General features: G+C 40.5%; 2 protein-coding genes across 10 annotated transcripts in view; one reads left to right on the forward strand and one right to left on the reverse strand.

Annotated features, from left to right (window-relative positions):
- Window positions 1–26599, forward strand: part of LOC311062080 (zinc fingers and homeoboxes protein 2-like) — a 518056-nt gene that overhangs the window by 381760 nt on the left and 109697 nt on the right. The gene's annotated exons all lie outside the window — the stretch shown is intronic.
- The window catches only part of col11a2 (collagen, type XI, alpha 2), a 78860-nt gene that overhangs the window by 16745 nt on the left and 35516 nt on the right, over window positions 1–26599 (reverse strand). For all 9 annotated transcript variants that reach the window (XM_084080850.1, XM_084080849.1, XM_084080848.1 and 6 more), the window contains 31 exons: window positions 26144–26185; window positions 25722–25784; window positions 25217–25291; window positions 23112–23198; window positions 22592–22648; window positions 21402–21455; window positions 20507–20560; window positions 20309–20362; window positions 19484–19537; window positions 18765–18818; window positions 17931–17975; window positions 16788–16841; window positions 15956–16000; window positions 15335–15388; window positions 14604–14648; window positions 13849–13902; window positions 13712–13756; window positions 9915–9968; window positions 9277–9321; window positions 8913–8966; window positions 8650–8757; window positions 4543–4596; window positions 4409–4462; window positions 4043–4087; window positions 3871–3924; window positions 3626–3670; window positions 3061–3114; window positions 2812–2865; window positions 1080–1133; window positions 259–456; window positions 115–168 (listed from right to left, as the gene is read on the reverse strand). In XM_084080850.1, the coding sequence (XP_083936976.1) occupies window positions 115–168; window positions 259–456; window positions 1080–1133; window positions 2812–2865; window positions 3061–3114; window positions 3626–3670; window positions 3871–3924; window positions 4043–4087; window positions 4409–4462; window positions 4543–4596; window positions 8650–8757; window positions 8913–8966; window positions 9277–9321; window positions 9915–9968; window positions 13712–13756; window positions 13849–13902; window positions 14604–14648; window positions 15335–15388; window positions 15956–16000; window positions 16788–16841; window positions 17931–17975; window positions 18765–18818; window positions 19484–19537; window positions 20309–20362; window positions 20507–20560; window positions 21402–21455; window positions 22592–22648; window positions 23112–23198; window positions 25217–25291; window positions 25722–25784; window positions 26144–26185 (1863 nt within the window). The remainder of the gene's footprint in view (window positions 1–114; window positions 169–258; window positions 457–1079; window positions 1134–2811; window positions 2866–3060; window positions 3115–3625; window positions 3671–3870; window positions 3925–4042; window positions 4088–4408; window positions 4463–4542; window positions 4597–8649; window positions 8758–8912; window positions 8967–9276; window positions 9322–9914; window positions 9969–13711; window positions 13757–13848; window positions 13903–14603; window positions 14649–15334; window positions 15389–15955; window positions 16001–16787; window positions 16842–17930; window positions 17976–18764; window positions 18819–19483; window positions 19538–20308; window positions 20363–20506; window positions 20561–21401; window positions 21456–22591; window positions 22649–23111; window positions 23199–25216; window positions 25292–25721; window positions 25785–26143; window positions 26186–26599) is intronic.

Consider the following 26599-nt stretch of genomic DNA (forward strand, 5'->3'; position numbering starts at 1 on the left):
ACCTGCTATTTTTTAACTTTTTTTTTTAAATCTTGAAAGTGTGAGAACTAATGATTTAGACTGCATTTGCAGAATCGGTCTCAGATTTTAATGGGTTGAGAGTTTGAAACCTACAGCAGGTCCAGGTGGTCCGGCAGGTCCTTCACTTCCCTTCAGGCCTCCTCCTCCCTGACAGACAAAATGAGACAAGACAAGAAATCACTAAAAGTACAGAAGTTGAAAACTGATAATTTCACCATGACCGAACACCATACTCACAGGTGTACCGGGCAGCCCTCTCTCCCCAGGGAAACCTCTCAGTCCCGGGGGTCCGTCCTTGCCGGGGCCTCCTGGGGGACCTGGGTCTCCCTTGGTGCCCTCCTTCCCTGAGGGGCCGGACAGTCCCTGCTCACCGGGGGGACCAGGAGGTCCTGGGTGGCCACGCTCTCCCATAGGGCCGGTCTCTCCTGATGGACCCTGGGAGGAGAAAGATGGAGTAAGAGTAAAGATGGAGAGGAGGAGAGAGAATGAACGGAAAGAACATTAGACGGAAAAATGAGGGATAAAATAGATTGTTAAACACTTTAAGAAAACCAACTAAATCGTGCCTAATAAAGATTTGAAAGTGGGCAAAAAGTTTGTATCCAGACCAACTTTTTTATGCTAGTGGCTGGAGTTACTGGCTAGTTTGGCTTAGCTTAGTTTAGCGGCCTTATAGCCTAGTTGAGCTTAGCTTTGTTTACCTTATCTTAGCTTAGCTAAAGAAATGTGTCTGTATTATAAATTATTCTAAAGCCTGGGTCAAAATGTCATAGATATAGAAATGTAGATATCCCATTGGCCGCTGCAGTTCGTTGGAGCGATGTGTCAATGCGGCCACCATATTGGGGAGGGGGAGCCTTGCGCCCAATAGTGTGCCTAACTGCCAATCACGACTACTGGCCAATCCCACCACATCCTCACCTGGTCTTCGCTGAATGGAGTTGCATAAAATATAACGCGAGCCAAGTACGCATGGTGCATGCCCATTATGTGCCCGGGGTGACATATAGCCCCAGAATTCAACGCGGCTGCAAAATCCTTTCATTTTCACTACTCACCTGAGGGCCAACAACTCCAGGACCGCCAGGTCCACCCATCTTTCCTTGGAAACCCTGGAGAAAGGAAGGAACGGAATGATGTTAACAAAATCTAAAATAGAAGACAGGATCTAATGTACCAACCCAACCTCAGGTGAACACGTGGGTTACTCCTACTACAGCAGTTTTGTTGAATTAAGGTGTGCATGTTCAAACTATAGGTGCCTTTTATGAAGGAAAAGCATCATCTCTGCTGAAAATTAAAAAAAAATAAAGAAGGAGGGCAGGGGGTGTCATGTGATCGACAAAAACTGTAGATTTTGAATTGAAACGAATTGAATCCATCAGCTGAATCACAGCTGACTGACTGCTTTATCATTAAGGTAACTTAAGTGTATCGTGATGAACACTGATGCTGCCAAATACACACAAACGGTGTCACCACTGTATTCTTCTCTACAGGTAACAATTCATCAATAACTACATGTTTAAAAGGGAATTCGACCCTAGGTGTCCGACTTTAATCGACTTTAATCATCAATCCGTGACGTACAACGCATTCAAGGAAGTTTCCCACTTCCCATAATGAAAGACTATTATCATTGAGAAAATCAGCTCATCTTACTTGAAGATTTTCCCAATGGAAGAGGAACCACAATGGAAATAAGCTCTTTTGACAAATACAGTATGTACAAATATTATGCATATGCATTTTGTCAATAAGGATGTCATCAATCAACCACTCAATGAATCCTCTCTTAATCACTGAGTGCAGGTACAAAATAGGGACTAAAAAAGCCCTTCTTCGATCCCAAGTGGCTTTCATGGAAAAATGTGCATATCCATTGAAAGCATGCCGATTCTATATTCCCAATCAAATTCCATTATGGCTACACCAGAAATATGCCACCATGAGAATGTTTCTGTAGTTGTGTCTGCTACAAACATGGAAATACAGGCAGTGACACTCCTTACGGTTCATCCTCCAAGCTGCCGACTAGATAATGAGAAATATACACCAATTATTTGTTTACTAACATTGAGACTAGACGCACAGGTGATTGTTTCACGCAATCAATTCCCAACCTGTTGTTTTGGGGTGCGCTGGTTTCAGCACACCCCAACCCCCTCTTGTGTGTTGGCTAGTGAGGCGCGTCCTAACGAGACCTGACAGAATGGGTTTCATTGCACGCATACTAGTTGCGCACATACTGGTTCTTATCAGTGTGTCTGTTAAGGGGTCTATTGTGTGCAGACGTTGCCATTTTGGCCTGAGGGTGGCACTGTAGGAAATCTCATGGCGTCACTCAAATGTTTAGGGCTTGCCCTCCAGGGAGCATGAATGCATGAACTTTCATGGCAATCTGGCCATTTGATTTACAGATGGAAAGAACATGGCATCACCAAAATCAGTAAGGTTCTTCCACTGGAGAGCATGAAGGTACACAGTAAATTCCATAGCCATTCAGCAAGTAGCTTTTGGGAAATCTTCTTCGGAACCAAAGTGCTGGTCGGATCATGGACAGTGAGACCGACTGCCTGAATGCCAGCGGTAATCCATAGAGCCCCACCGCTAGTGGTTGGACTAAAAATACAATTTGGATGTGATCGGCCTCTCCATCTCCAGTTACTCTTTTTATACAGCGGACATGTGTATTAGGGAGGAATTTCTCTTCTCATACAACGTACATCACCAAAGAGAAACTAAATTAGCCTCTGAGTTGATAAACATGGGGGAAAGAAAAATACTTACGACTTCTCCTCTCTGCCCAGGGTGTCCAGGCAGTCCATCCTTTCCTGGGGGTCCCTGGGTGGAAAACATCAATCAAGTTTTACATTCTGTAACAGAAACGTCTCCTGAACTAGATATACTGGCCTAACAACAGATTCCCTGGACTAAAATTAAGTTACTTCTGTCAAGTATTAGCATTCAGTTCACCTTCATCATTCTCCTAATCAATGTCATGCAGCCGAATACATATCAACAAATAAATATCCTTACGGGAGGTCCCTTTGGTCCGGGGAAACCGTTAGCTCCCTGAGGTCCAGGCAGCCCCTGAAGACATCAGAACACAATGTATTGATCAGTACACACAGAGGTTATTAAAAAGAACCGATAACCTATTTGCATTATAGTGCTTAACGGTCAAAGCAAGACACACCAGTTGAGAATCACTGTGTTCAATGGATACGCAGTAGTCTAGATCAGCATCAGGTTCTTGCCTGGCACTATTAGCTGACAGGTGCTGTAGGACTTAGTGTTACTGTGTCATGTTGTGATGTCAAAATGTGATTTTGTAATAACTCCTGATTGGAATATAAGATACAGCTAAAGTATAAAATATAATAGACTCTTAAACTGGTAATAAATCAGCAACATAGTGTTATTCTGTACCAACATGAATCCCAAATACATGTTATGCATAACAGTGTGACCATGAGTACAATTTACATACAGTAGAGCAGTAAGTAGTGAATGAAGTTACAGCATAATGTAAACATATGCAATCCAATTTATGTGTAAATACTGTAATTGACTATTAATAGATTAAAAACAAAGAGCTCACCCTCTCTCCTGGAGGTCCAGGAGGGCCGTCACTTCCCGATGTTCCCTGGAAACAACAACAACAACAAAACATTAAGTATAGCCATTAACTTATGGCTATATGATTATTTGATCCATTCTTAAATGGGCTACATAATTCACAACACAGACCAGCTGATCTGTTGTTGTAAAACTAAAGCCAATGTATAGGGTGGATCAATCAACTGATAACCAAACCTGATCGATCAAATATTGATCCAAATGTACCTTAGCTCCTGATTTGCCTGTTGCTCCCCTTGGTCCTCTCTGCCCTCTGGGACCCTGGTGGACACAAGCAAAGGTAAACCAAAATGTGAGTAAATAAATAAATCAATTGATGAGTAAATGAAAGAGATGATGGCAGAATAAAGGAATTAATTGATGAAAGAATGAACAATACCGTTGGTCCTCTTTGGCCTCTTGGTCCAGCCTTGCCGATCAGACCCTGAACAAATACACAGATTCAGACAGACAGCAGATCAGCTATCCAGCAGCATTATTCCCTTTTTACTGTCAACTAATACTTACTAATCTTACCTTGCCTTAGCTTACCGTAACTTTATACTAAAGACATACATAATATATCCTTTAAAATCAATGCAATGTTTGAATCTTTGTCTTCCTAAAAGCAAAGTTGCATTCAAGTTGATGTGCAGAAGCCTCATGAAAGTGTACAGTTTGAACATTTCAACGCAGTATGGTAACCTTAGGACTAATTGTCAAAGATGAGGAACACGACTGAGCTTTCACAGGTACAGTAACTTACCCTCGTTCCCTTCTCGCCATTTGTGCCGGGGAATCCAGGGAATCCAAGAGATCCCTAGAAAACAAAGCAATAATTGAAGAGAGTTGTTCCAAAATGAGCCATAAAAGAAAGTATGCATGTGTGTGTGTCCTTACCTTAGGTCCTTGTCTTCCAGGATAGCCAGGAAGTCCAGGTACCCCAAGTTTACCCTGAAATCACATTAATAACAAATTAATTTATAAAATACAACCACTATTATTATCACATTGATGGGTCAGTTCCAATTTAACTAGGGCTAAGGAGGGAAGAATTATTTTTTTTCTCTTCTTTTTTTTTGCTAAAACGAGTAATTAATGTCATGATAGTGTCACCTGTACAAATAATTACAAAAACACTTTAGTCTTAAACAGCCTGCTAAATCCTCAAAGTGGTTATGGTTTTCATATGGAAATTCTATAATTATATGTAAACCGTATAATCTATTGAATTCTCATATCAATTTTGTTGTAGAATTCAAGTCTTTCCTTTTAAGATTTGAACTCAACCACCACTAGAAATGAAGTAAAATCACCAAGTCAGCCCCCAGGACTGGGAGGGATTTTTGAAGCAATAGTCGACAAGTGGCCAGGTCTGGTACTGCAAGCTTGGGCCCACATCCAGGTGGCTCGACCAATAAGTTGGACTCACAAGCTCGTTCATTGCAGGTAGTTCATGATGTGAATGCAAATATCTCTGTACTGTATGTGTGCATGCTCTATATTGCCATCAAGTTGATGACCAAAACCAGAAGGAGGGTGTACTTCCGGGGGAAGTATGAGATGGGTGAGCAACTTTCATTGAAATGGATTTTCACTTCACTTCCCAGATATAATATAGCTCTATGGCTTGAACGCATCCATCACTCTTGCCTAATAAAACAACTTGGATAATAAACACATTTTTTTTGTTGTTATAATGCTTCTTGGCAACAACTTTTATACCACTTTAAAGCCTGTTTATTTTCCTTTTAAATGGTTCCCCCCAAGGAACATGCATTTGTGGTTGCAACATGTTGGTTGCGCCCATGAAAAATGTGCCAAATCTTCTCTGCCAAACAGCTTATTCTGCTGTTGCTATTGATTATTCTCTTGTCTTGAGCTTCCGATAACCCCATGTGCTGAGAACGCCATGCTGATTGCTGCACCGAGTAACATCTTTGGATGTAGGCAGTGTGATGGTGTGGGCCGGCATCTCCATCACTGGAAAAACGAGGCTTGCCATCATTGGAGGCAATCTCACTACAAAGAGATATCGAGATGAGATTCTGTCTCATGGTTCATTAGAGACTTCCAGAATTTGGATGTAGAGAGAATGAAAAGACCTGCCAACAGTCCCGACATCAACCCAATTGAACACTTGTGGGATCATCTTGGGCGTGCTGTCCGTGCTAGAGTGACCAACACTGGTTGGCTGACTTGCAACAAATCCTGGCTGAGGAGTGGAATGCCAACCCACAGCAGTGTGTGACCAGCATGTGACCAGAAGGTGCCCGGCTGTTATGGCTGTGTATGCTTCTTCTACATACTACTGAGGCTCCTGACTGTTAAAATCACTATTGGTTATAGGGACCATTCATTAATGAGGGGTTGCTGGAGGATCTTAAAGTGTTAAAAAAAAAGGTGTGACCCTACCGGTGACATAAATATATTTTTCTTGACCCTCCCCAAGTGATTGAAAAAAAGTAATTCAATTGTTGACCCTCCCCCACCAAGTAATTATAAACCATGTTTTGATCCCATCAATCTCAGTTTGTAGTTCCTTTTTTTCTCCAATACATTTTATCGTTTTAAGAGACTTTATTCAGCAGATAGAGGTAGCAGCGATTGTCCTTTTGGATGAACACATCAAAGTGGTGGTTGGGCTGATCAAATCATGAATGTCCATGACAGACGATCTTAGCATTATAGATTTTGTGCCTGCCAGCAACATTGGATTTGATACATCATGTTGGATGAATCTAAATGGGTAAAGTTAACGTCAATATCACGGATCTGGACGAAGCGGGTTGGTGGTGGCACTGGCATAATTGGACATTGCTGTGGAGATGCCGTGTGGCCCAGAACAAAGCACTTATTAATGTGTGTTAAATCCTGTCTGAAAACTGCAGACGGTCACTTTGAAAAACAGAACGAACGCTGCTATCTGAGTCTTATCCCATTCAATCCGGGAAAGCATTTGTGTCATTTTAGATTTTAGCTATAGCAACATATGTTTTTCAGAAAACTGTTAGGATATAGAAGGCATATTTTGAATAGGCCTCAGGTCGTCTAAATGGGTTATATGAGTTACAATTATATACAGTATTGTATTCACTAATATTATTTACATTATTGTATTATGGATTATTTTTTATTTTTGTTTAATTTTGTTTAAGTTTAAGTTCTAAATTAACAGTGATTTAACTCTTTTTTTTGGTGTGCACATTAGCATCTCATTCATCATAAAAAAAGAAGTTAAGCCAAAATCAGTCTTTCTTCTGTTCTCATTCCACCAGCATCAAGAAAGTAAGTAGCCTTGGGAAACGGCGGTTCCCGAGCCATGTGACCCATCGGTCAGGAGCCTATCGCCTGTTTTTGTAACGTGAGGCAGCTTGGTGTTCAAGTACACCCCCTGGACATGATGCTCTTACTGTATGTGATACACAGACTTGTCCCCAATCCAACTCTTGATGTTGAGTGCCAGGAAGAGAAACCAGGGAGTCAGTAGGTACCATTTTTTATGGTAGCCTACGTACTGAGAAGGACACTGAGCTGGTCAGCATCAAAGACTGTTTCAGTACAATTCAGATTTCCTGAACATCAGACTCCAAATTAAGGCTAGCGGTGATATAATACGCGGTGAAACTTAAACACTGTGAAACGTATTATGATTAGTATATATACTGTATATATATATTTTAATTTTATTTATTGTTTTATTTAACTGTTTCAAATGTAAATTTAAAACAGCATACCCTCCCTTTAAAATGTTTAAAAAGCCTTCCTCCATGGGACCCCTCCCATAAATATTCAACGGTTCCTTACTTACAGTACATCACTAATTTATAAATAGTTCATTAGAGGATATATCTATAAAGTATCATCGCTTTAAAGATCAATGAAAATGCTTTATGTACAGTGTGATACATAATCCTACTAAAAACTGTTATATGCTGTAACTAATTGTCAAAGTTTAATATGTGTGCAAACACAATGTCCATTGAATTTTGTGTTAAAGGGGGACTTCACCAATATTTTAATCCTATAGTTCTATAATGAGGACGACTTGTGAAAATCTGACATAACTTTTAACACATTCAGTTTGGAAAATCATGCTGAAAATCACTGCCAGGCTACATGAAACTAATAGGCTGCTAGTGAAATTCCAATTTGATTTACAGTTACCGTACCTTAACTGTAGCCATACTCCAATCATAAGTGCAGTGCTGTCATCGAACCATGATTTAAACTCTGTCCCTAATAATAACTCAGTAAGATGCTCAATTTATGCTCTGTCATACAACGGTGTTGCATGCCAAAAATAGCTTATAGCCGACATCACGTTGTGGGTTTGTAGATCGACTATTTTAGGCTCACAACACCATCATACAACGAAGTATGATGGTGTTGGCTTAACGGGCCAGTCACACTGGCGGCAACTTGCCGTCTTCTTCGGCACAAGCAGAGAGCCAACAGTGTCAAAAACAATAAATATTGCCAGCCATATTTGTTCATATAGTATTGCAATGACAATTGCAATACTATATGAACAAGTATTGCAATTGTGCAGTTGCCACTTTATAGTGGCAACTGCACACAACACTATCACACAAACCAACTCAACATCAATGGGATGAGGGAAAAGGGCTGATCAGAACAAACAGAGATCACAGTCATAAACACATATCAACATAACTCACCAAATGAACACCATGAAACAATACAATAAACACACTTCCTGTGCCACAGCGGACATGCTCCCATCTTTCAGAGCAGAGAGAACAGACAGAATACTGTTTGTTTCTTCCTGAGTTTGAAACCAAATTTGTTTAGTCATTCAAATCTGTCTAGTTGGATAATAATGGTATAGGTGGTGTGACAAACTGCGAAAATGACTACTGCTGAACTGGGTCTTTAACATGTTGGTGTATTAATAAATGTTTCATTGCTCATAGTTTCATATACAGCACTGACATTGTTTTTTTTTGTTTTTGTTTTACTTTATACTGTTTGGGCAATTCCTACCTTCTCTCCAACAGGTCCAAGTGGTCCGACCTCACCAGGGGGTCCGACGCGACCTTTTGGCCCCTCAGGCCCATCTTCTCCCCTGGGTCCGGGAACTCCACCCTCTCCCTGTCACCATGGAAACACAGGTACGAGAAAACCGTAGTTTAGAATTTGAATGAACAGCAATAGAATACAAGAAAATTAAAAGCAATAAAACAATTAAGTCAAATAATCAAGTTATCATTCATTGATTCGTCAATAAATCATTCAAACAGTCTTACTCGCTCTCCCTTGACACCAAAATCTCCCTTGACTCCAGGGAAACCATCTTCTCCCTAGAGATTAAAAACAAATTAACACCAAAGTAAATAACATGACAGCACAGTACGGTGAATATAAATCCATAGAAAGTAATGCCTGTCCAAAGTGATCTCTGCTTGTGAGATTAAATTATTTTAATGAGGTTAAAAACATTCAAAACAATTCTTTGGGTAACAAAGGACCATTTAGTTTGAAGAATATGCATTACGTACCATATGTACTTTATTTTTTATTGGATTTGTATAAATTTTCTAATTAGTCTATTTATTTAAGTAGGCATTATTAAGATGTCTTGAAAAGTGAAACATTTGAGGAATCACCAACCTTCTCCCCTTTGTGTCCCTTTAGCCCACGGATACCTTGAGTTCCCTGCAGGCAGACAACAGTCATTACAACAGTCAATGCAACAGGTTCAATGCTACAGTAAGTCAATAGTTGGACATTATTGGCAACGCTTTCAGCTACACTTCCCTCCTATACCATAAGAGGGCAGTATAGACCTATACATTGTATGTTCAATAGTCTAATTCAAGCACTTACAGTTTGATTTAAGTTCTAGCAGCTCCTGGCTTCAGTATAAACTACTAATTCATACACAACACCTCTCTTACTGCACATGGATATACTATCATTCGGCTGTTTTGTGAGAGAATAACTAGAATAGTTTCCATTGATTGAAGAAATAAGAGAATTCCCCTTCATTTAAAGAACAATTCACTCAAAATCCTCAACTAAAAAAACAACACATTCTACTTCAACCATCGTGTATTTGGGCAAAATGCAGTACAGTGAACACTAAACAGGTATATCAAATCATTGTTGAAATATTTGGTACACTGACTAGTTTCCTTGTGGAAGACATGAACACCAAGCGAAACCAGTGGACTAGCAGGCAGTTCCTTCCTGGAATGTTCATGCTAACAAGAACAGTGGATTGTGGTGATTGTTGTAGAAGTACTGACCTTAATGCCACGAGGGCCAGGATAGCCAATTGTTCCCTGAGGACCACTGGGACCCTGTAGGAGTAGAATGTCATTAGCAAAAAAATGTAAAGGAGGCATCTCAGAATAATCGGAAAATCATCACACCATCTTACAGTACATCTACCCTTTGCAACAATGACAATGACTTTCTCAAATACTGTAGGTGAAGCTGATAGAGAACATTGTAGAATAATATTGTAGAAGTGGCCACTTTTAGGCTACTGTGTATCAGTGGTGTAAAATAAATACATTTACTACAATATTTACAATTTTACTGTACTTAAGTAAAATCTTGAGGCATTTTTACTTTACTGGAGCGTTTCCAATGTTCAATACTTTTACACCACTACATCTCAAGGCAAATATTGTACTTTTTACTGAGTCCACTACAACTATTTGAAAACTTTAGTTACAAGTTACTTTGTAGATTTGGATTATTATTACAAAACCACTTCAGACCTGTATATATATACTTGGCAATTTGAAAATAGCAGAACTACAAGCTCACAACGCGTCACAAAGCATTTTTTATTATTTTAGGTATCATTTTATACATTTGAAAACTTGAGAAATGGGGCCTTTAGAGTAATGAGTACTTTTACTTTTGATACTTTAAGTATATTTTGATGCCAATACTTTTTTACTTTTGCTCCAATACATTTTTAATACTGTATTGCAACAGAGTATTTTCACAATAGGGTATTGGTACTTTTATTTAAGTAACACATGTGAGTAGAGTACTACTTCCATCACTACTGTGTACACTCTATTTAGCAGCTGTGGTCTCCGTCACAGTTTTGTCACAAATAAGGTCAAATCAAAGATACCCATACCAACATCCACCCCACATTTGGCTTACAAAACACATCCATGTATCATCATCATCTAGCATCATGCATAACGAAAACCATATCCATGACTTGGCCCAAGGGCTGATAACAGTTAACATGCTAACTAACAGCTGATATCATTTTGATTTGATTTGATTTTTGGTAAAAGAGATACAAGTTAAAACACAATATTACTTAAACCCAGGATGTATACATAAAGGGTAATAAAACACTTATTTCCAATGTGGTCTGGAAAAATAAATAGTCCAATAAATTACATAGCACGTCACATGAACTCACAAATTACAAAACCACTAAAAACCAAAAAGATAACCTAAAAACCCTACACAAATTCCATACCATATAGACAAATTAAAGTGCATCACTAGACTGTATGTTCCATGAGAGTATTCTCACACTGTTTTTAAAGGATAGTTTAGATTGAGACTGACGTACAATCAACTTAGCATTACTCCTAAGCAGTGGCCTACCCACTGTAGAGGCAGGGCAGGCGGTCGCCTGCCCAACTAAGATCTCGCCTCCCCTAGAAAACCCAAATAACCCGAAAAGGTGTCATGCGTGCTTAATGTCCTCAAAGTCACGCATCCAACAAGCTTTGAAGTTCCAGAGATAATGGCCAAAACATCTTGAAAACGGCAACTTTCGCCGGTTTTCGATTGAGTTGAAAAAAAATTCTCGCCTGCCCTAAATGTAATTCCTGGGGACGCCACTGCTCCTAAGGTAGTAAGGGGCATTACCATAAAAAAAGTTTGTACAAATGGCCAACCTTAAGTTGCTCTACCCTGTACTTCACAGGGAGCATCCCCACCTCCCTAAACTGGTCACATTAACCAACATGCGTCCTAGGAAGAACATTCAACAGATATCTAATGGTGTTGTTTTGTACCGTTTGCAACCTATCCTTTAATCTCACTGATACACAACTGTACAGAACAGGCATAGTCAAGGTGAAACTGGATCAAGGATAGGGTTTGGAACCTTTAGGATTTTAACGATTCCAGTTCCTTAAATGAACAATTCCCTCTTAATGGTCCGATTCTTTAACGGTTTCCTTTAACGATTCCTATAGGAGGTTCCAAATGGACCCTAACAGGTCTGTAACTCTGAGAGTGTACAAATGGAATATGGTTCCTTGAAATGTACTAGTTTGAGAACCACCAGTATTGTAATTGTCTAGCAGACGTGAAGTCCACATGCCAGCTCCGTCAGTGTGACAAAACCCAGTTCCAGAAGTGGTTCCAAATGTCCGATTCCGGATCCAACCCTAATCAAGGCCGAAATATGGCAGTTAGCTGACCAATGTATGGTTAAAGTAGGAGGAACTGCACCTCAGGTCACTAAACACGCCCAAATCCCCAGAAAAACTACATAGGACATAACGTTGATGTTCTCAAGGTTAACCGTTGGCATGGCCACCACGTACTGAAGTGTCACCGTGAGCAACCTCATTGTGGAAGTAACTCAGCATGTCAAACACAACATTTAAACTAACTATCCTTTCATTACATAGGCCCTACTGTATGTGATATGTAATACAATAAAATAAATTTGAGAGGAGGTGAGAAAAGTTATAGCAGATACATTATCTATGCAAATGCAATTAGGAGCTACAGTAAGCTTTGTATATTCGGATTATACCCTGATAATTGTAACATAGGAAGGAAAGATCAAATAGGCCTATACTTAGGTTTGATCCTGGCCAAAATACTTAATTGCGTTCCAATTATTCAAATCAAATCAAACTTTATTTATAAAGTACAACAATCGAAATTGACCAAAGTGCTGTACAGGGTGAGAGCATTATTAATAGTGAATGGATCTCTGAATTATCCACAGGTTTGCCCTAGGAAAAGATGACTTTAGCTAACAAGGGTCAAATCACTTTTTGGCTGCATGTACTGATTTAACTCATAATGATTGACATGCCAGGTATTAAAGTACTGCATATAAGTAATACCTCCGCAGTGATTTGATTTGATTTGGCAAAGTGCATTCATAAGAATCCCAACTGTAACAATGAGAAACTACTTGAGTTTTTTTGAATGTTCTGTGTTTGGGTGGGCAGGAGTGAGTGAGGAGTTTGATTTATATCAGAGGTTCTCAAAGTGGGTTCCCCAGCAAAATCTGTCAATACAGCATTACAATCATTTAACCACTGTATACACATTTTGGCTAAAAGAAAAATAGCAGAAGCTCACAGCTTCGTGCCGCGCAGCGAGGTTGTACATCTGCTATTTTCCTTGGCACAAAAAGGTTCGAGAACCACTGATTTATATTGTGGTCCCCACTGCTATTAACCCCCACTGTTGGCCAATAAACATCACAGTCACCAGGCGCTTCTTTTCACCTGACAGCGAGTTCTTTCACTGGGAGAGTGTAATGTGGTTCACGGTTCACCACTTGTTACCCTCCTGAACAGGTGCCCACATCAACCAGCAGGGGTCACACTTGTGCAGTGACAAGGACAGGATCCCTCGCTGGCTTCCCATAGTGGTAGTCGCCTAGTGGCTGAGTGTTTTTGACCTCCATGCCAGCCAGATGCCCCCTTACCTAATTAGTTTCAACTGTGGATATGACACCTCCCACACTTCTGTCACTTTGATATAGATTGCATTATTGTATTGTTATACTATTGCCTTTTAATTTGATTTGTTAACTGTTTATTATCTGTATATTAACTGATCATCTTGTGTTCTTGGGTATCTTTAAAGGCACTAGTAAATAAATATAGTATCGACTAATCACTGTGGATTGCTGGACTCACTTTTTATTTTGACTTAGAACAGGGTTCTTATATTGATTTCATAATATTTTATTAAATCAAATGGAGTGTGGATTTGATGTCTTACTTGGTACTTTATTGCCCCAAGACGACATATAGGTAAAAGATAAGATAGGTGCGATCAAGACACCTGTGACACCTACCAGATTTCCCTTAGTGCCAGGAGGCCCCTCCTTTCCTGGGTGACCCTGAGAAGGTAAGGGATGAGAGGTCAGAAGAACTGACTCGAATCACGACAACAACTTGATGATGAAGACAGAAACATAAAGGAGGAACTTACAGGAGGGCCATCGGCGCCGGGCATTCCTGGTAGACCTGGTTTCCCTGTGGGACCCTACAGAGGAAGAGATGACGACACAAGTTGAAAAATAGAACATCTACTCAATTTACAATTTAGCCATTTAGCACTAAATCAAGAGCGATTTACAGTGAGCAAGGTAAACACAAGGTAATACATCAAATGCATATAGTGTAGTGCCTCAGTAATCTAGGACCATAGGTAAACCAATAACCTATCATCAGTCTAAACATTATAATATCAAAAACTAAATAATGTGTATTGTGTACATTGAACCTATAGGATGCCAGGTCAACAAATGAACCTAGCATCCGTCTAAATAACATCTAAATTTCATTTTAACCTTTGCATAAGACTGCATGGTCGTCAAGGCTAGGGCAAGTGCTACGGCAAGTGCTATAGGCTAGGCTAGGGCAAGTGCTACAGACTAAAGTGGAGTCTGAGGAGGTAAGTCTTCAGTCTTCATCTACTTGAGAATATAACAGTCGGGAAATCAATTTGCTTGCTTGCGGAGAAATTCCACCTCAGACAAGCTTCTATACAACCTTAAACATTAATGAGGTTTTCCAACGAAATACTGTAGCCACAGTAAGATGTTCAATGAATAAATACTGAATCAACCTTCCTAAACAAACCCTATGAGCAGTCTAATCTATGGAAATAGAAGCTGGTCTTCAACGTGCTTCGCACTGCATTTCTCCATAGGCGCTACGCAGACAGATACTTTAGTCTCTCACCTTCTCTCCTGGGGGGCCGCTGGCTCCCTGGGGCCCTGGCATTCCCTGGGTGAGGACGGACAGACAGACACACATAATACATTATTTTGATTATAATCACAACAACTAAATCCAGTTGACCATGTGTACACGTGTCCAACGACTTGAGACGCTTCACTGACAACACCAGTAGTGGAAAAAGTACCCCATTACAGTATCAATGGAGTAGATATACTGTGTGAAAGTCCGGTATTCAAAATGTACTTGAGTAAAATTACAAAAGTATTGTCATTAAAATATACTTTAAAGGAATTAAAGGACCAAAAGTAAAAGTACTCAATATGCAGAATGTCCCATTTCACAAATCTTTTGAAAATAGCAGATCTACAAGCTCACAACGTGTCGCACCATGATGCGTTGTGAGCTTGTAGATAAGTATATATAGGGCTGGTCAATGTATATACTAAGTAACTAACTAGTAATTCAAGTTTTTGAGAAAAAAAGTTAATGTACTAACGAGTAAATGTACTTAGTTATTTTCCACCACTGGAAAATAACACTATTGACAGTATAATTAAATTGTGGAGGCTGCAGGGCTTTTTTGTGTTATATTTTTAGCTCAAATGTCTGACTGTACGTTGGGCTGTTTACATTTCTGTCTAATAAAGTATTCAATCAATCAATCAATCAATCAATCAATCAATCAGTCAATCAGTCAATCAGTCAATCCTGTCACATCCAGGCGTTCTCACCTGAGTTCCTCCGGACCCCTGCATACCTGGGGGCCCTGGCTCTCCTTGGGGCCCCTAAGAGAGAGAGAAAAAAAGAGAAACAAAGAAGAAAGTGGAATGAAAATAAAGAGATAAGAAAGACGGAATATGATTAGAATATATTATTGATTATTACTTATTGTTTATAAATATTGTTTATACTTATTGGAGAGGATGGAGAGGGAGGGAAAGAGGTGTGTGTGTGTGTGTGTGTGTGTGTGTGTGTGTGTGTGTGTGTGTGTGTGTGTGTGTGTGTGTGTGTGTGTGTGTGTGTGTGTGTGTGTGTGTGTGTATATTCAATAGGTCAGTTTGTGCAGGTGCTATATCTATTTAGTGACTGTGTTTTTAAAGGAATAGTTCACCCCCAAAAAATCTTATTTTCTAGCCAATAATTTGATGACTGGGTGTATTTCCGGTAGGAGACACAAAGAGTCTACTTTGTCTTCTACCGGATACATTAGCATCTTTCCGCTGGTAATCAAATTATTGGCTTAGGAATACAACAAAAACAAAAAAAAACATCCATGAATTCAAGGCTTCATGGGGTGTGTAATTTTGGGGTGAACTACTCCTTTAATGTCAATTAAAAGAAAGAACACTGACCAGGTTTCCTTTAGGACCATGAGGCCCGTCATTTCCACGCACACCCTGAGAGGAGGGGAGAGGAGAGGAGAGATACAAAATTACAAGACATAATTGCACCTACTGTACAACTCTGGAACTACATACATAGTTATGTACATATGAAGTTATCATCATTATTTATATGCTGTTCATTATGTGTTATGACACTTGGGCCCTTAAAAACTGCTAAAACCCAGTCAAGAAGAAAATAAGCATTCTCCTCTTCATTCCAGAAGAAATATAGCCTATTTTTCTTAACCATGTGGTTTTCCTTTGACAAAAACGATAACCCGCTGGCAGTCCACAGAATGGATGCGGGACGACTCCCAAACTGCTGTGTCACAAAATGCTGTGCTTATCTTGTAGTTATATGACATAATTACATATATGTTGTGTGTGGGACAAGAGTGTATTCTGGTCTTGTCTGGCACAAATCCTTGTGGCATGTCTGGGTGTTATTTCTGTGTAGTTCAACAGGTTAGAGCATGCCGCGCTGACAGTGCCAAGATCAGTGGTTTGACTCTCTCGGGAGGCCACACAAACACTACAAATATTGTAAGGCGTTTTGGTTGAGGCATCCACAAAAACGGCATGTCGTGTATATCATTTGGGTATTGTTTTTAGGCCGACTGCAGGAACAGTGCATATTCTTGTTTAGACTGAGGGAACACCTTTACCGAGTTATATCTGTATCGAGGCTATTGTTGTGGTGGGACTGTGTGAGTGTCAAGTGGTCTTTATAGGGATAAACTGACGTTACAGTAATAAAAGTGTCTGGGTGTGGCGGACATGTTTGTTTGTTTTTACTCACAGGAGGTCCAGAGATTCCGGGAGGCCCTTTAGGTCCCAACAAACCACGAGGGCCCTAGAGAGGGAGAGATGAAGGGGAGACACACGCATACAGACAGACAGACACACACACACACACACACACACACACACACACACACACACGCAGGTACACACATATAGACACACACACAAACGGGCATTGATGCAGGTGCGATTATTCAAGCACACACACACACACACACACACACACACACACACACACACACACACACACACACACACACACACACACACACACACACACACACACACACACACACACACACACACACACACACACACACACACACACACACGCGATCAAGGTCAGCCACCATACGCTAGCAGCCTGTAATCACGCAAGCATTTAATGACACTATTGAGCACCATAATTCATCACAATCTAAGACAGACGATATTAGAATTACACATCTACCTAACAGCAGGTATATAAACAACCTGACAACCCACAATCACATAACGATGACCTCTTTGATGAACACCATACATGTACAGTATGTATGTATGTATACATACCATACAATTACACCTCGCTGTAACTTACGCTGTAAGTGTTTGCGTGTATCTACACACTTGTCTGATTATGGCTGTCTATACAGCCTGTCTGCCCTCATTTGTACTTCACTGGGCTGTCTGTGTAATACTGTGTACAGTACATGCTTGTGTGTCTGTCTAAGTTGCATGTGCTTAATATCTACTTCAGATCTTAAATATAATCATTTATTTCATATCATCAATTTATTTCATTCTGAGCAATTCAATTCCATTCCAAATTCTATTCCAGTGGTTCTCAAAGTCCCCCCTTGAGGGAGCACCCAGCAAAATGAGTTAATATAGCATTAGTTTAACTACTTTAACCCTATATACATTGCCTATTTGATGATCTAAGCTCTTGTACAGGGGTCCCTGGAACCATAATAATGTTCAGATGGGGGTCCATGGATAAATACATTATTAATATGTGGGTTTGAGAACCACTGTTCTGCTCTATTCTAGCGATAGACACAACTTCAGCCTCTTGACAAGGGAACAATACATAATGTTGAGAAGAAGTAATAAAGGGCAGAGGTCAAATCAACTGCATCGTCATTGCAACACTCACTGGTTCACCTGGGAGACCCCTGGGTCCGATGTCTCCGTCGTCTCCCTGGAAATGTACGCACGCACACGCACGCACACACACACACACACACACACACACACACACACACACACACACACACACACACACACACACACACACACACACACACACACACACACACACACACACACACACACACACACACACACACACAGATTTAATAATATAATCTAAAGGTATAGTCGATCATATAATAAAACGCATTGTCGCTGTCGGGTGGAAACCTTTTATGTTCAACTTACTCTTCTGGAAATGGAAGAAAGAGGAGAACCTGTGTTCCAATTGATCCAATGTAGTTAACATGTAGTCACAAGTGTTTGTTAAATAGTTTCAATATTTATAGTTTCAATATTTATAAAACCTTAGACACACTTAACCACTTTTTAAAATGTTTCAAAAGCTCACAATGCGCCACGATGCGACGCGCTGTGAGCTTGTAGATTAGCTATTTTCACTGTTTTTGCGTAACACTTAGTAGGAAACATAAGGTCCAAGGTTTCTGCCCAACAGCAACAATATAATAAAATATATAATATAAATATTAGAACGATAGGCAGACAGACGACGACGACAAAAAGATATTTGGTAGATGTGAAGAGAGAGAGAGATTGGAGGACAGGAAAACAGAAAATATTTAGCTACCTAGCTAGTCAGACAGGAACACAGTAAAATATCATCAGAATTTTACCATGTAGATAAATGCAGACAGGTGGTCAGAGACAGACAGACAGTGTCAGACAGTCTGACTAGAATCATTCACATAATTTTTGTTATCATCGTCCAAGTTCTTACCCTCTCTCCGTCCTCTCCTTGAGATCCATGGATTCCAATTCCTCCTGTATCACCCTTTATAGTTGAAAAAAAAAAACGTGTGTTAGAATTACCATTCTTCAATGAAACACACACAAGAAACACACCAGCAGTAGAATATAGCTATATTTAATCATTGAAATACCAATAGTCTGATGCTCTGTTATAATTTGTTTAATCTTTATTATGGCCCAGCAGCTATGTAATATGCTATTTGGAACTTTCTTTTCTTAGTTGTTGATCAGCTGAATATAAGAATTAGAATTACCGTACATGATATTTGTTGATGTAACTACTATCGGGTGCAAGGATGAGTTAATATGCGGCAATAAGCACTCAGGGCTTTATTGAAATCCACAATGTCAGATGTACTGTATATGGTACGGCTCATGTCAGTAGTAACTGCATTAATTGTTAAATGCTTGGATGTCACAGAGTCATGTCCAAGAGCAAATTCTCTGTGTGAACGTCAGTTGGGAATAAAGCACATTTTAAGCCTTTATTTGATAGTGATAGGGGAGAGAGATAGGAAATGTGGAGAGAGAGTAAGGCATACAACAAATGTCCTGGCCGGCCGGGAATCGAACCGGGGAATCGCTGATCAGGGCATTATGCAACCATTTTGCAACTTGACTATCGGGTCGCGCCAAGTGCATTTTTATTCTGATGTGGCCTCATGTGTGTTGGTGTTATTGACTCACCCTGTGTCCTTTGTCACCGGGCAGCCCAGGCAGGCCATCAAAACCACGGTCACCCTGGTGAAGATGGAGAGATTAACTCATTACACAGCAAGGACATTCAGAAATAACGATGCACCCATATGACTTACTAGCTGATACTAATTATAGGCTCAGCTGATCGTATCAATATATTACCGATAGTTTGTAAAAAAGTAACTCATTAGAATTATTCTTAATCGATTAAATAAATAATAATCTAATAAAATAATCGAGTAGCTATTTCATGTAGTTGTACTTCCAAAAGTATTGTACTCAATTACTTTTGGAAAGACACCATGCAGTTATACAATTATACTGTTATGACAGTCAGGAGGAGATTAATTTAAGTTAGCTTTGAACAACGGTTCACTCATAAGTCAAACTTTGAGAGCATTCTTATAAAGAGTAGATGTTCACCACTTTGGGGAGAATTACTGAATGTGAGAGGGATTGGTTGGTAGGACGTATTACTGAAATGGTTACGGTTTGGATGCCACAGTGGAACATTTGAGCCTGCCCACCACAGTTATAATTTTTGAAAGAATTATAACTGGGATGTTAAATTCCTAGTGCACAAGTATCTAAGGATGCAGCAATATTTGACAGATGCACTGTGGTACCTCTAGAGAAAACAGACAATAGGGAAAACTGATACTGCCACCTCAGGTAAAGAATAACTTTGACAAAAACTAAATACAATTCAATTGCTAAAAATCGTTTTTGTTTTGGCGAGAGACACATAAAGCAGTATCATACAGAGGTCTCTTTGATCAGAATATAAAAGAATGAACCCGTGAGGGTCTTCACCTTTCCTCCAAGCTCTCCTGGCATACCCCTGGCTCCATCAGCTCCAGCACGACCCTGAGGCAGGGAAAACACACACATACACACCACAACGTCTCTACACCTTTACTCCACAGCTCCAATGCCAGAACAATGACTTCGTCAGCCATCTTTCATGGCTTGGGATTAGTCAAACAATATTCATTGTTTTCGGGCACTCACCCTTCTTCCTGATTTTCCTGGAGGTCCCAACAAACCCTGAGGACCCCTAGGACCCTAGAAGATAAAAACAGGTGAATGTGATGAATGCCTGTCAAGGTGCGAGCAAATTCACTGTACTGTAAGTCCTAGCAGCAATCATGCACACGTGTGTGTGTGTGTGTGTGTGTGTGTGTGTGTGTGTGTGTGTGTGTGTGTGTGTGTGTGTGTGCGTGCGTGGCTGCGTGTGTGTGTGTGTGCTTGTGCATACGTGTGTGTGTGTGTGTGTGTGTGTGTGTGTGTGTGTGTGTGTGTGTGTGTGTGTGTGTGTGTGTGTGTGTGTGTGTGTGTGTGTTACACAAAGTCTTAAGTCATACACAAAGTATTAGGGTTGTCCGATATTGGCTTTTTTACCGATAACAGATATACCGATATTGTCAAACTCTTAATTACCGATACCGATATCAACCGATACCGATATATGCGGGGATTATTGTGATTAGGGTAAGCTCAAATTTCATATCACACACACCATACAGTAAGAACTACTGTAAATTATTTATTTTTTTAAAAGAAAAAAATAATAATAATCAAAAACCGATACCGATATTTTCCGATATCGATTTTTATGCTAATATCGGCCGATAATATCGGGAGGCCGATAATATCGAACATCCCTACAAAGTATACATAAAACATACTGTATATATATGAATATACATACTACTGTATGTGCTTGCATGTGCTTATGCACAGCATGTCTACCAAACTGTTAATAAAGTATTCAATCAATCAATGTCTACCATGTGTACATGTGCATATGTGTATGTAAATTATATTCTGTGAGCTGTCCATTATAACATCTGGCACAGGTGTCACAGCACAGGTCAAAGGTCAGGGGTGGTATAGGGTCATGTACCTGAGGTCCATGGTCTCCACTATCTCCCTTCAAACCATTACTTCCTGGGTCGCCCTGAAACAGACAGACACATCAAACATAGCAAACATAGAATCTGGACATGAAACACATGCAAAACTCAAAAGCCAGGTTGGTGGATGGTGGAACTAAACTATAAACATTATCCAAACACGTATGGCTGGGTATTGTGTGTTATACTAGTGGGACGTGCCCCGTGAGGATATTACAAGTGGGCCCCCAAATAATTGGCCAAACACTAAGACTTTATTGATTAAAATAATAAAGAAAAATCTTTAAAATGTTGAAGATTTTGTTTTCATTGTGCTATGGATGAATAGGAACTTAAACTATGATCCAAGGCCGGACACAATCGATCGATTGATTATTAAAATAAACATGCACGCGAACGAGTTTTTTTCTTGTGACATCATCTCCTTGCGCCGTTATCTCCTTTCTTGACATCAGGATTACATCACATTATATGCAATAGACAAAAATAGTGCTGGTTCTAACAGGGCTTTTTACACGTTTACACATGAATGTATAGTTCCTACTATTCGCACCAAATTGAGGAACAGAGGCATCAGAATCTGCAATGGAGATCACTGCTACACAGATCACTGGACAGAATAAGTCTCTGACTGGGCTGTATGGGCCGTCATCACGAGAATGCATTGTGTTGACAGTCTCTCTATGACTATGACGTTTTTTTTTGTTTTCAAGTGAACAGAGATAAAAAGAAATGTATAACCGTGCATGTGTAGATGGGCATCTTTTCTTAAAGGAAGGATTTTTTTCAAAATACCTTTGTACGTGTGGACTAGGCCTTAGTTTTGGTTAACTAATTTATAATAACCCTGAGTTGAATATCGTCTCTGTCAGGTCAGGTGCAAACCTCATATGTCCAAAACTGTTACCTTTCAAATAAAAAACAGCAAAAGTAGCAGATCGGCAAGCTCAAGCTTGTAGATCTGCTACTTTTGAGGCTTTTGTGTGACGCTGTAGTATGATCAAGTAGGGTGTTAATTTACGAAAAAACAGACAGAGAGTTAGAATATGGAGATAAGAGGTTTCTGCCCGACAGCGACGATGTACAGGTGAGGTGTGGGTGTATGTTCAGGTACATGTGCAGTACAGGGTGTGCAGGTAACGATATGGATGAGTGCTCTGCAGGTGACAGGTTGACATACCAGAGGTCCGGGGCGTCCAGTGAATCCCATTGGTCCAGGTGGTCCTTTGAGAGCCATCTGAAGATTAAGGAACATTTGAGTACAAACAATAAAGAGAGTATCATAATCTAAATATGCTTAACAAAAAACATCTAAAAAAAATCCAGATCTACAAGCTCACAACGTGTCGGATTGTGGCGCGTTGTCAGCTTGTAGATCTGCTATTTTCACTGTTTTTGAAAAATTAAAAGAAACATTTAATAAAATTGGATTAAACAGAAACATTATATTCTCATTATTAAACTTTTCCCAAAATAGGGATGCCAGGGATATGGTGAAAACATAATATGCTCTCAACTGAAACATCTTGATAAAGGAGATATTATCTCCTTATCAAGATGATACAGTTTGTTCAGGCCAGGGTAGACTGTTTGCGCCTTTCTTTGTCCTCCTTAAGGATGGTTGGAGTTGTGGTAGTCTCAAAACCTAAAAGGAACTAGAGAGGTGAAAGGTTGTGACAAATATAATAGTGTTCACTCACCCTGGCCTGAGACAAGATGGCGGCTGCCTGAGCTTCCTGTGCCGACACACTGGGACCCTTATCTCCTCCACTCTGGCCGAAACGGAACTAGAAGAAGAGAATTGAAGTTCGACATGAATTATCAGAAATAAGAAGTTAAACTGATCCTTTTCCTATCTTAGGAACGTCTCCTAAGAGAGACGTTCCTACGAGAGAATATTTGTCAGAGACACATCACTGCTCAATCGCACCATCTAGCAGCTCATGGTTCCCAAACTTTTTAGTTCAAGACCCAGAAGAGAAATTAGAATTTGCCCAGGACCCAAACTAGTGAAAATAGAGGATCTGCAAGCTCACAACACTTCGCTTCGCGAAGCTTGTGGATCTGCTATTTTCACTACTTCTTAGACGTTTTTTTCATTTATTTATGGAAATTATTAGATGTTTTTATTTTATTTATGACATACTTTTGAAAATGTTGGAATTGTTTTTAATTGATGAGAATTTTACTTTTTGTTGCCAGACCCAGAGGGTCGGCCTACATGAGGCTTTGTCCCTCTTTCGTCCATACATGGGCATGTCCCCTTTTCCCTCAGGCCTCAGCCATAAAAGTCTGTCCCCCTTTCGTCCATACATGGGCATAGAAGGGACATCTGAAAAGGGACACAGGCTGACACGTCATGTGAAGTCCGGCTTAGCCGTGACGTAGTGCTCTGATCTTATAAAGGTCTGACAGAACCAGGTCTCCTGGTCTTTTTTAGTTTTGTACTCTTTTGAAATAATAAAAGCAAAAATGTATGTAGGAAACAAAAAAGGGAATATTTTCTTGCGACCCATAAAAATTGGTCCACGATCCAAACATGGGTCCCGACCCACTGTTTGAGAAACAGTGATCGAGCTCAATAGGTCGAACATGACACTGGCATTATCAGGGTTGGGAGTCCCATTCCCTCTGCAGCTCACTGTATAGAGCGTGACACTAGTGTCTCCACACAGACATGTTGCCACAATTTTCAAACACTTCTGACTAACAGTCTGTACTTCGGAACCTCTGAAAAAGAGTAGATAAATAAAGCGGCTGTCCCCCCCCCTCGGTATAAGAGATATTTAAAAATACATTTTTGTCAACATCACATCGTGATTGGCCGAATACCATTCCGGGCTGAAGAGCAGACTAGAAAAGTGCACTCCTCGGAGCACAGATCTCCACCAGGCCTGCTCTCCTACCCAGGGCTGTGTGTCAGCCGTGGGGTGCAGCCATCAGAACACAAGGAAGCTGCGGGGGGGACATTGTTGGGGAGTTTGTACAACAGCATGGTGCAACACTTCCCGTTTGTGGCACCACCTATGGGCAAAAGCACTTTTGGAGATGCGCTCTATCGAGGCTCCTCAATATACGATTCCAAATTGGGGATGATTGGATGTTGTGTTCATGATATATGGCGTTTATTGTGAGGCACATTTTTGAAGGCAATTATAGGCAAATGGTATGGAGCCAGTCATTGTCACATGACTCACGAGACCGTTTGTACCTAATTTGTTGAAAAACAACAAACAGTGACACTTGTTGCATTTGTGGCACCCCCTATGGGTGGCAGTGAAAGTGAAACTTTTAGCTCTGCATGGTTCAGAAGCCCCTCAATGAGTGACTCAAATTCAAGGCAGATCGGACGCTACATTCATGATTTCTGACGCTGGGTTCTGACAATCTGACTGATCATTGCAACGGTGCTGGAGATTAGCGGTACAGACAGACACATGGACGGATGGATGGACATAATCTCCGCCTTCAAGCCTTGCGACCTGGCGGAGATAATGACCAGACGGAGTTCATTCAGTGTTTGGGTTTTTCCACTTCGCTTCTCCGTCTGGCTATCATCCTCTTTGAGCCGGATTTCCGGCTCAAACAGGAAGGCAAGTCTGGAAGTGACTCGAATTTTACATTGGAAGGCTCTGTCCAGCCCCGCCCACGGACAAATTAGAAGCCACGGCTCCTGGGTGCCCGTCTCGGCCTTCTCCCGCCCCTTGGAAATAGCATGATTTCCAGACTGATAAGCGAAGTGCGATTTAAAAAAAGATTAAACATGCTCTGAAAATATGAACGTAAGGGGTCAAAGTTGACTCACAGGCAGCATGACGGAGGTACCAGGAGGTCCAGGAAGTCCATCAGCTCCAGGGATACCAGCCTTACCAGGAACACCCTGAAACATGGAGACAGGAGTGAGTACAAAGTATACAGTAAAATCCTCATTTAATTAAGGTCAAAGTGTCCCTGAGTTAGACACTTAACCCCTAACTGCTGAAACTGGATTTCCCGCGTGACTAACAAAGATCTCCCTCTCTCCCAAAGTCTGAATTGTACTTATACTGAGATTTTGCCTTGCACCTGAGATTTACAAGATCACAACGCATCACATCGCGATGTGTTGTGAGCTAGTAGATCTGCGATTTCTGGAGCGTGACACTGAAACGCAACTAAGTATAAATAAGACCCGCTGTACCACATGACTCAGCATCTTCCTATTGACAGTAGGTCCATGACTGTAAAAGAAATGTTCACAAGGCCACTTTTGTGCCACAATCAAATAGTCGAGGAAACATCTAATATAAAAACACATGGGAAATACTGACCCTCTCACCAGGATCACCAACAGAGCCGGGGGGTCCAGAAGAGCCAGATGGGCCGGTGGGTCCCTAAAAGATAAAGAGAGAGTTGAACAGAAAAAAACTGACCGAGATTCAGGGACAGGAAAGGATAGCAAGGCAGTGAAAAGAGAATGAAATCCGAATGAAATTTGAAAATAATAAAATACTGCTTTTTCTTCTAATGATTGAGCACTGAAATAAAATACATGCTACACATGACTAGACAGAGTGGTGTATAAGCTTTGTAAACCACCGATATCCTGTCCTGGAGAAACAACAAGAATATTCTATTCTATTCCATCTTAGTCTTGCTCTTTAAGCCCTTCATACCATGGTTGCTACTCATATGTGAAGGATAATTAAATATTATGCAGTGACATTATAATATAATGTTGTCATTGACTTACAGATGGTCCCTCTGGTCCGGGAGGTCCCTCAATCAACATACCCTGGAGAAGGTCAAAACCAACACAATGAAGATGAGCCAAGAGTTCCCTTCCAAAATGAGATAAAAGCATTTCAAATACTTTTGTGACTCCCGAGTGTCCAGGAGCCAGTATAGTCTCAGCATCCACAGCAAGTCCAGGAATTGAACTCGCTTCAAGCCTACATTTGAACTTTTACATTTTATCCGTTTGGCTGAAGTTCTTCTCCAGAGTGAACAGGTGGGGGGAGTCAGTCAGCGTCTTCCAAAATGTAAGTTTCAGAGAAGACATTTGACTCTTTGCAGAAACGTGCAGAGAATGTTATAGGGGCAGGGGCTGAAATTCCTAAAAGGGCACTTTTGGATCTACAAACTCACCACGCGTCACACTGTGAGCTTGTAGACCGGCTATTTTCGGTGTGCGACACCGCTATCAACT

The sequence above is a fragment of the Gymnoscopelus microlampas genome (assembly GCF_963454915.1).
Source record: "Gymnoscopelus microlampas genome assembly, chromosome: 15".
NCBI classification, from domain to species: domain Eukaryota; kingdom Metazoa; phylum Chordata; class Actinopteri; order Myctophiformes; family Myctophidae; genus Gymnoscopelus; species Gymnoscopelus microlampas.